Here is a 10,803-nt window from a genome sequence, read left to right as displayed (position 1 = left end):
TGGCTTGGTAGTTTAGTCTGCCCTGTTCCCATGATGCACTGGGCCAGGGACAGACTGATTTGCATATAGCCAGGTTCTGAGCTGGGATGGGGCAGTGAGATAAATAACGGTGATGGATCAAGCCCTGATCTTTGGACTGGGTAAGGGTGGTCTGTTTAACTCAGACACTCTGTTCATCACCACCCCCTTTTTGTAAATCGTTTTTGGCCACTATAGGTGTGGCAGGGTATACTCAGACATGAGTCCCTTTCTCACTGCTCCATCAGGATTCAAGCAAGCCGGGCCGAAGAAGGCTGAAATGCCAGAAACCGGTCCCCGGTAGCTTGTCTCCTTTCTGGTGAAGAATTGGCTTGGTAGTTTAGTCTGCCCTGTTCCCATGATGCACTGGGCCAGGGACAGACTGATTTGCATATAGCCAGGTTCTGAGCTGGGATGGGGCAGTGAGATAAATAACGGTGATGGATCAAGCCCTGATCTTTGGACTGGGTAAGAGTGGTCTGTTTAACTCAGACACTCTGTTCATCACCACCCCCTTTTTGTAAAACATGTGTACCCATGCATATTTCTGGGGTGAAACAGGGTGTCCTTTGGACACCCCTGTACCCTTGAAATTATTCTCAAATTGCGATTAGCAAATTGCGAATCGCAAATTGAGAATAACTTCCAATTCATTCCGATGGGCCTCCTGGCCCGTAGAAATGAATGGGAAATATTCCTTAATTGCGATTCGCAATTTGCTAATCGCAATGAAGGAATTTTAAGAAATCGCAAAAAAATGCAATTTTGTACATAAATGCCTATTTGCGATTCTCAAATAGCGATTTCTTAAAAATCACTATTTGAGAATCGCAAAAGGGTATCTTGATACATATGGCCCCCTATCTTTTCCAGCCAACAACCTTTGACAAAGCCAATAGTCCTGGCTTCTTGTATGTGTAATGTTACTTGTTGTATTATATATGTGGAGGCAATAACAGAAGCAGCAAAATACAAGTCGGGCAGCACATTACGCTGGGCACATATTTTTAGCATAAATGTTTTCAGCCAAATCCTTAAGCCACGTCCCTTTGAGAGCCCCCCAGTTTTTTCATCCCACTTAAAGCCCTGCCCCAATTGTGCTGTGCGTGATGGAAGGTCATGAAAAGTTGGTTGTATGGGTGTCAAGGGGGATCATATTATCAGAGCCACTGTCGCGTCACAACGAGAGATTCCCCAGCACACAGGCCCTTTACGAGGAGATACAAAGCTATACTGATCGGCGCTACTTAATGATTTCAATCAGATCTGCAGCCTTTGCAGTCTCAGACAAACAAAGTCAGCATAGAGGGAAGTGAGACAAATAGTTTTTCTCAGTCTCTTTTGATTGTACTGGGTTGCCTTCCTGAGGAACAGTGCAAAAAAATTCAGTGTATCAGTGAAAAAAAAATGGATTAACCCTATACACAGAAAAGGCATTTCTTTCAGGCCTTCTCGCATAACATGACACAATCCTTGTATTGTATTGTAATTGCATTTATATGGTGCTTACTACCCCCAACGAGGCGTCGAAGCGCTCTTGCAGGGAAAGCGCCTCTGTAATCACTAACTCCAATCTCTGTGGCACATGACATGCTAATGGCAGACGGCGGGCGCATTGTCATTCGAAAGTGGGCCATCAGCCTTAATCGTAAGGACAATGGGCCCGCCCTCAGCCTGTGCGAGCTCAGGGAGGGGCTGCTGCTGCCTCTGGAGTTTAACAGAGAAGTGCGAGCAGCCCCTGAAAGCGAAAAAAAAAGCTATACCTTTTTATTAAGTAGAACTATTCTTGCCGTCACGGGATGCGTTTTTGAAAGTAAGAAGTAGGGGAACGGATTGGAATAATTTCTAGAAGTAGGGGCACGCCGTGCCCACCGATCCCCCTCCACTTCTACCACTGCTTTCTAGGGGCTAGTACATTTGCTTAGGGGGGCTCCGTTAGCCCAGGACGCTTTCTTTTGCACCCCGGGGCGCGCAGGCCTCGTTATCTATACTACTATTATAAAGAGAGAACTGTGTCCTTTGAGCCAGGTAAACTTGAAAAGTGCACCACCAATCGCAACACCCAATACAGCGTTGGAAAGGGCAGTCGCTGCAGAAGGACATAGGCTATGCAGACGCCCACCATATACATTTAAAAGGTAAAAGAACCGTACCAGCAAAGTAGTCCCTTGTGGGCGTGTCTGTGTTGTGCTGTGGGCATGTGCTGGGGGCGTGTGGTACGTTCCGCCCTTCATGCCATGTCTCATATTGTGTGCTAATCCCACCCTGCTCCCTTTAAATACCTCTGCACCCCATAATCTTAACCCACCCTTACTCCTTAAAATACCCCAACATCCTTAAACACTAACCCATCTTAACCCTATAAATATACCCTGTACCCCAACACCCAAACCTATCCCTAAACCCTAAAAATACCCCTGTACCCAAAAACCAAAACCTAGCCCTGAACTCTATTATTACCCCTGTTCCTCAAAACCCAAACCTACCTCTGAACCCTAAAAATAACCCTGTACCCCAAAACCCAAACCTACCTCTGTGGAGAAGTGTGGCTCACTGGTTAGAGCAGGCCGACCCTGAAGCAGAGGTCAGACCCGGGACCAGGGTTCAATTCCCAACGCGGCAGGGTCTTGAGCTCAAAATGTCCACGGACTCGATAATTCTCGCTTCAGTGCCTGACCTAATCATGGGTTCACACTCTGCAACTCTGGGCATTAAGCTTGCAGAATCTCCACAACGGCCCCCCGCGGCGGGATGCCTGGCTTACACCTTGGGGATACCCTGTAGGGGCTATCTCACAGGGAAAAGCCAGGACGGGTTCCCAAGGCAAGCGCTTAGAGACCCCTGGGTGATAAGCGCTATATAAATCCAATATACAATACAATACAATACAATACTCTGAACCCTAAAAATAACCCTGTACCCCAAAACCCAAACTTACCCTTGAACCCTAAAATACCCCTGTACCCCAAAACACAAACCTAGCCCTGAACCCTAGAATTACCCCTGTACCTCAAAACCCAAACCTAGCCCTGAACCCTTAAAATACCCCTGTACCCCAAAACCCAAACCTACCCCTGAACCCTAAAAATACCCCTGTACCTCAAAACCCAAACCTAGCCCTGAACCCTAAAAATACCCCTGTACCCCAAAACCCAAACCTACCCCTGAACCCTAAAAATACCCCTATACCCCAAAACCCAAACCTAGCCCTGAACCCTAAAAATACCCCTGTCCCCCAAAACCCATACCTACCCCTAAACTCTAAAACTAGCCTTGTACCACATAACCCAAAACTATATCTGAACCCTTAAAAAAATACCCAAACACCTCAAAACATATACCTCAGTACCCCAAAACATATACCCCTATACCCATACTTGCCTTATCCAAACATTTAAAAAAAACATGCTTTTACCATTCATGCATATACAACGAATTTCGTTGTAAATGTATGCGTGGTAAAAGCATATAAAATGTAATGCCATGCGTTATAATGGCACTGCGGAGTCATGGTACTTTCGTAATGAAAGTATGCGGAGTGATGGTATGCGGAAAGAAAGTTGCGGAATAATGGGTGTTTACCCTTCCCCGGTAAGTACATTGGTGGCACGGCGGGCCACATCTCCAGTCACATACACATATTTTTTCACCACCCATTCGAAAAATGCACAGGTCTCTCTCATTGATGGCCAGCACCGACATACACTTTTAGACACACCTCCCACCACAAGTTCTAGAATTGCGAACTTTAGAGCTGGAAAGCTACGTTCGAATCTCGGCATCAGCTCAACATCCTGTGATTCCAGGCAAATCGCTTTGTCTCCCCTTACCTACCACAAATGAATGTGTTCTTCTGTAATGTAAATTGTGCTCATGTCATGTTGTCGAGTTTGGGCTATATATTGCAAGGAAAAATAAAGTAGGGAAACTTGAGTACACACACTACTGAACGCGCACTGTTAAGTGCATCAGCAGTGCACTGTGAATCGGAGCGTTTCACAGGCCTGTCACAGATAAGAAATGCTATCAAAACGAAATCCTCCAAAACACTATACTACTGGCCGGCAGCAATTCATACCCGGACAACGTCGGGACGGGCTGCTAGTCCCCTTATAAAGTCGGGGCGCCAACTCCTCAGTCGAATCATGTGTGGCTAACAAAGGAGGGAGGGAGGGGGGAGGATGCGCGTCATCTATAGGAGTGTCTGTCTGCAGAGGGAGGGAGCGGCGGCTGTAAAGTATTTATCTCCTGGCGATGGCGGTCCTGGGCCCCGGCAGGGAGCGAGGGACTCCCTCCGTGCTGCTGCTGCTCACAGGTGAGGCTGCTCCGGGGGCGGTGACAGGGAGTGCCGCCCCGTGCCCCCGCCCAGGGCACCTACAGGAGCTGTGCAAGGCTCCTCTCTCCGCCGGGAGCAGGGCCGGTGATCCTGCTCCGGAGCAGTGACAGGCTGTGCCACCCCCGTGCCCCCGCCCAGGGCGCTGTGGCTAGTGAGGCTGCTCCGGGGGCGGTGACAGGGAGTGCCGCCCCGTGCCCCCGCCCAGGGCACCTACAGGAGCTGTGCAAGGCTCCTCTCTCCGCCGGGAGCAGGGCCGGTGATCCTGCTCCGGAGCAGTGACAGGCTGTGCCACCCCCGTGCCCACGCCCAGGGCGCTGTGGCTGGTGAGGCTGTTCCGGGGGCGGTGACAGGGAGTGCCGCCCCGTGCCCCCGCCCAGGGCACCTACAGGAGCTGTGCAAGGCTCCTCTCTCCGCCGGGAGCAGGGCCGGTGATCCTGCTCCGGAGCAGTGACAGGCTGTGCCACCCCCGTGCCCCCGCCCAGGGCGCTGTGGCTAGTGAGGCTGCTCCGGGGGCGGTGACAGGGAGTGCCGCCCCGTGCCCCCGCCCAGGGCACCTACAGGAGCTGTGCAAGGCTCCTCTCTCCGCCGGGAGCAGGGCCGGTGATCCTGCTCCGGAGCAGTGACAGGCTGTGCCACCCCCGTGCCCCCGCTTAGGGCGCTGTGACTGTCCACTGCAGCGTGCAAGCAGCGCCCTCCCTGGGCACGGCTGCGGCAAAAGGTCTATGGGCGGGGTGGGGGGGACTGTTCGAGGGAGGGGGCGGGGTTCTGTGTCTGTCCAGGGCAGGAATGCGGGAGGGGCTCGGTGCAATATCGAGTCTGCAATGAGGGCTTCAAGTGGGGTGAAAAAGGTGTGTGCATTGGGGGGGGGGGGGGCGAGAACTACGGAGGTAACACCGGATCCTTTCCTAGAGGCGTGGTCTGTGTAAAAAGTGCTGGACTTATTTATTTATTTATGCGTTTTTGTATAGCGAGGACTTTACCCGAAGGCGTCAGAGCGCTTCACAATAGGAACACATACATAAGGAGAAAATTACAAGTAACCAAATTACAAAACCAAACGTTAAGTTGTATGAGGCAAAAGTAACAATTGTGAGCAAACAAAATACAAGAGGAGCAAACGGTGCATTACAGGAGGAAAAAGTGACGCGTGCAGGTTACAAGAGAAAACAAAGTACAAGTAGAGGTATAATACTGCAATATATGCTAGACACTCCGGCACAAGAACAAACGTGACGTAGGCAATGGTGGCACTTGTGCAAGTATCGAAAGCAAACAAAATGTGAGGAGCAAACAGTGTGTACAAGAGAAAAGTGACGTGAGCATGTTACAAAAGAGAACCAAACACAGGTACAAGGGTAATCCATATCCATACTATCTATCTATATCTATCCATACTAACATAACAAAGAGAGAGCCCAAACCTTTGAGGCGGGTAATCTCAGGAACCACAGCACCAATCATAACACCCAATACAGCGTTGGAAAGGGCAGTTGCAGCAGAAGGACATAGGCTATGCAGACGCCCACCATATACATTTAAAAGGTAAAAGAACCGTGCCAGCAAAGTAGTCCCTTGTGGGCGTGTCTGCGTTGTGCTGTGGGCGTGTGCTGGGGGCGTGACACACTCTGGGGGCGTGTGGTACGTTCCGCCCATCATGTCATGTCTCATATCGTGTGCTGTGGGCGTGTGCTGGGTTGTGAGCATTTGCGGGGCGCGGGAATACAGGAAAAAAAGCGAGCTTTGTGCCCAATATTTCATTGTTTTTTCTTCCCAGGTTCTGTACATTCCAGCTCCGGGTGTCCACCCTGCTCCCTTTAAATACCCCTGCACCCCATAATCATAACCCACCCTAACTCCTTAAAATACCCCAACATCCTTAAACACTAATACATCTTAACCCTATAAATATACCCTGTACCCCCAAACCTATCCCTAAACCCTAAAAATACCCCTGTACCCCAAAACCTAGCCCTGAACCCTATAAATACCCCTGTACCTCAAAACCCAAACCTACCCCATAACCCTAAGAATACTCCTGTACCCCCAAACCTAGCCCTGAACCCTAAAAATACCACTGTACCCCAAACCTACCCCATAACACTAAAAGACCCCTGAACCCTTAAAATACCCCTGTAACCCAAACCTACCCCTGAACCCTAAAAATACCCCTGTACTCCAAAAACCAAACCTAACCCTGAACCATAAAAATAACCCTGTACCCCAAAACCCAACCCTAAAATACCCCTGTACCCCAAACCTAGCCCTGAACCCTAAAAATACCCCTGTACCCCAAAACCAAAACCTACCCCTGAACCCTAAAATACCCCTGTACCCATAACCCAAACCTAGCCCTGAACCCTAAAAAGAACCGTGTACCCCAAAACCCAAACCTACCCCTGAACCCTAAAATACCCCTGAACCCCAAAACCCAAACCTAGCCCTGAACCCTAAAAATACCCCTGTACCCCAAAACCCAAACCTAGCCCTGAACCCTTAAAATACATTTGTACCCCAAAACCCAAACCTACCCCTGAACCCTAAAAATACCCCTATACCCCAAAACCCAACCCTAGCCCTGAACCCTAAAAATACCCAAGTGACCCCAAAACCCATACCTATCCCTAAACCCTAAAACTACCCCTGTACCCCATAACCCAAAACTATATCTAAACCCTTAAAATACCCAAACACCCCAAAACATATACCTCAGTACCCCAAAACATATACCCCTATACCCATACTTACCTTATCCAAACATTAAAAAAAACATGCCTTTACCATTCATGCATTTACAACAAATTTCGTTATAAATGTATGCGTGGTAAAAGCATATAAAATATAATCCCAGGCGTTATAATGGCATTGCAGAGTCATGGTACTTTCGTAATGAAAGTATGCTGAGTGATGGTATGCGGAAAGAAAGTTGCGTAATAATGGGTGTTTATGCTCCCCCGGTAAGTACATTGGTGGCACGGCGGCCCACCTCCCCAGCAACATACTCATATTTTTTCACCACCCATTTGAAAAATGCACAGGTCTCTCTCATTGATGGCCAGCACCGACATACACTTTTAGACACACCTCCCGCCACAAGTTCTAGAATTGCGAACGTTAGAGCTGGGGAGCTATGTTCGAATCTCGGCATCAGCTCAACATCCTGTGATTCCAGGCAAATCGCTTTGTCTCCCTGTGCCTACCACAAATGAATGTGTTCTTCTGTAATGTAAATTGTGCTCATGCCATGTTGTCGAGTTCGCGCTATATAATATTGCAAGGAAAAATAAAGTAGGGAATCTCGAGTTCACACACTACTGAACGCGCACTCTTAAGTGCATCAGCAGTGCACTATGAATCGCAGCGTTTCACTGGCCTGTAACAGATAATAAATGCTATCAAAACGAAACCCTTCAAAACAATATACTACTGGCCGCAGCAATTCATACCCGGACAACGTCGGGACGGGCTGCTAGTACTGCAATAAATGGCAGATTCTCAAACCACAAGAACACACTGGGAAGGCACTTTCATGGTCATGGAGAATAGACATTTTCTATACTAAAAGGTCTTCCTTCAGATAATAGAGAGGGCGTGAATTAAATTTGGAGGTGTCTTTGGAGGAGGAGAACTTTGAGGTCCGTTTTCAAGGCCTGGGTGGAGGTGGTCCGGAGCTGAGGCGGACGTGAGTTCCAGATTCTCAGCGCGTTGCCTGAAAAGGATTGGGCCATCGATCTTTCCTTCTTCAAAGTGGGAGGTTCAAGCAGTACATTTTCCGCATTACGAGATGGTCCAGAGCCTCCAGAGAGTTTCAGTTTTTTCGCCAGGTAGCGAGGAGAGGAGGAGTGCAAGGCATAGTGGGTGATGCAAGCAGTCTTGTAGATAGCTCTAGCCTCGATGGGAAGCCAGCGGAGGGTGGATAACATTGGTGTGATGTGGTCGCTTCTTTTGGCCTCATATATGAAACGAGCTACTGAATGGAGAACAGACTTAAGGGGGGACAGGTGGGATTTGGGGAGGCCAGTGCGAAGAGAATTACAGTAGTCCAGTCTGGAGAGGACCAGCGATTGCACCAGGATTTTAAGGTCTTGCTCCGGGGAAAAAGCGACAAATTCCCCAAAGAAGGCGCAGTTGGTATTGAGCAGACTTTGCAATGGAATTGATGTGGCAGATTAGATTGAGTGTTTTGTCGAGTATGACACCAAGGTCGACAATGATGGCTTTATTGTTAAGTAGATTCATCTGATCCATCCATGATTGAACCAGGGGAGGAGAAAGTGAAGAGGAGAGGAGGAGGAATTCAGTTTTGGAGGGATTCAGAATCAGTTGATGAGTTGACATCCAGTTTTGAATGGAGTCGAGAGTAGAGCTTAGGACGGAGAGATCATGAGTGGAGGCAACCTTGAGGTAGATTTGAGTGTCATCCGCATGGAGATGATAGTGGATCACGGATTTGCTTAGGAGATTTCCCAGTGGTTCTGAATAGAGATTGAACAATGTGGGTGCAGGTATAGAGCCTTGAGGAACACCTTGACCTACCGCCAAAGGGGATGAAAGACTGTTCGCTATTTTGATCATTTGAGATCTATCAGAGAGGAAGGAAGAAACCATTTCAGCACTGTGCCCTTCATGCCCATTCTCTGTTGAAGAGTGTTGAGGAGGGTGTTGTGATTGACAGTGTCAAAGGCTGCAGAAAGGTCAAGGAGAATTCGAAGACAGGACCCCCCAAATCGAGTATCCGCAGCGCGTCATCAATCACTTGCACCAGGGCTGTTTCAGTGCTGCAGTTTTGGATGAAGCCGGACTGACAATTGTTAAGAAGATCATTGTCCTTGATATGACGAGAGAGTTGTTTCGCAAAACACATCTTTCTGTGATCTTCGTAAGAAAGGGTAGGTTAGTGATGGGGCGGAAGTTGTTGAGGTCATTTGCATCAGCAGTGGGTTTTTTAAGCAGAGGGGTGACTTGCCCAGTTTTGAAGGAGACAGGAAGGGAGCCTTGACAGAGGGAGAGGTTGACCAGAGGGGTCCAATAGGAAAGAGAATGGGTATAGAAGTCAATGGCACTGGAGATGGGGTCCAGAGAATGGTTGGAGGGCTTTATTTCGAGGATGCACTTGAGAAGGGCATCTTCAGAGATTGGGTTAAAGTTCTGACAAATGGCTAAGGATTTATGCTCCTCTGGAGGGGTAGGATGAGCGACCTGATCCACAAGGGATTTCACTTTTTCGTCCAAGAATATAGCGAAATCCGCTGCTTTCTTGGTAGAGTCCTCCAACTTGGAGGTTGGGGAGACCAGTTGGGAATCTTGATGAGATTGAATAGTTTTTTGGGTCTATTTTTGGCTGAGTCAAGGAGGGTTCTGAAGTGCGATGCTTTCCCAAGGAAGATGTGCTTGTGGTACTTGGATCTTGCTGAGCGAAGCGTGGCCAAATTATCTGTGGAGGGCACTTGCCTCCATTGTTTCTCCAGGAGTCTTAGCTGCTTCCTTTCTTCATGGAGGGATTTGTTGAACCAAGGTGCTGAGGGAGTGGGCCTTATCTTTTTGCTTTTGAGTGGAGCGACATTATTGATTTTGGCTGCAAGGACTGTGAGGCATTGGGAGGTGAGTTAGTCAACATCTAGGTTTGGGTCTAGCCTTGGAAGTGATAACAAAGCTGATTCACAGAAGGAACCAACATCAATATTTTTTAGCATCACGGAACCAGGAGGTAGCCCTCTTAAGTTGGCCAAGAGTTATAGAGTGTGATAGGTGAAGAGAGAATGGGATGAGGAGGTGGTCAGACCAGTCAACATGAATAGGGGTAGTGATAGAAAGCATGCCTGCTTTAGAAATAACAAGGTTCAGGATTGAGCCATTAGAGTGTGTTGATTCTGTGCAGTGTTGGATAAGATTGTTGGCAGAGAGGAAGGTGGCCAGTGAGTTCGCAGAATAGTCTTGCGGTGAGCCCCAGTGGATATTGAAGTCACCCACGAAGGTGTGATTGTCACTTTGCGAGAATTGGTCGCTGATGAAGTCAGTGAGTTCCTCCATAAACGAAGGGCCTCTACAAGGCGGGCGGTAAATGACATGGACTGTAACGCATGGCATGTAAAGTAAACCCCGATCTCCCCAGAGTGTGCCCCGGCCAGTGCTCTGGTACCTCGCGGAGGTGATTGCCTCCAGCAGAGCTCACAGCAACCCACATGCATCTAAAACCAGCCACAGCCATTGGCTTTGCAAATGCTTATTAGGAGTATTAGATAGATGAGTAACCAAAATGATCTTGTTCTGAATAATTACAATTGAAAATATTTCCGTTCTGGAGATATGAGACTGTGAATTCAACACTTCTAAAGTCAGAGAATGGGTTCTGCTCTTCCGAATGTGTCACTTACGTTCTTCCCTCACGCCACTTCCTGTACCGCCTCCTCCCCTTGTAAGCAGTTTTCTCATCACAGCTTTCTGAAATCCTC

At 48.4% G+C, this 10,803-nt stretch overlaps 1 protein-coding gene across 1 annotated transcript in view; it reads left to right on the top strand.

Annotated features, from left to right (window-relative positions):
* The first annotated feature begins 4,224 nt into the window (after positions 1-4,224).
* LOC147706627 (cell adhesion molecule CEACAM8-like) overlaps positions 4,225-10,803 on the top strand; it is a 209,694-nt gene continuing 203,115 nt past the window's right edge. The window contains exon 1 of the mRNA XM_086933117.1: positions 4,225-4,333. Coding sequence (XP_086789243.1) covers positions 4,273-4,333 — 61 coding nt within the window. The 5' untranslated portion in view covers positions 4,225-4,272. The remainder of the gene's footprint in view (positions 4,334-10,803) is intronic.

This window comes from Lissotriton vulgaris, chromosome 7, assembly GCF_964263255.1.
Source record: "Lissotriton vulgaris chromosome 7, aLisVul1.2, whole genome shotgun sequence".
Taxonomy (NCBI): domain Eukaryota; kingdom Metazoa; phylum Chordata; class Amphibia; order Caudata; family Salamandridae; genus Lissotriton; species Lissotriton vulgaris.
The sequence above is the reverse complement of the archived record's forward strand: the minus strand, read 5'-3'. Positions and strand labels throughout refer to the sequence as shown.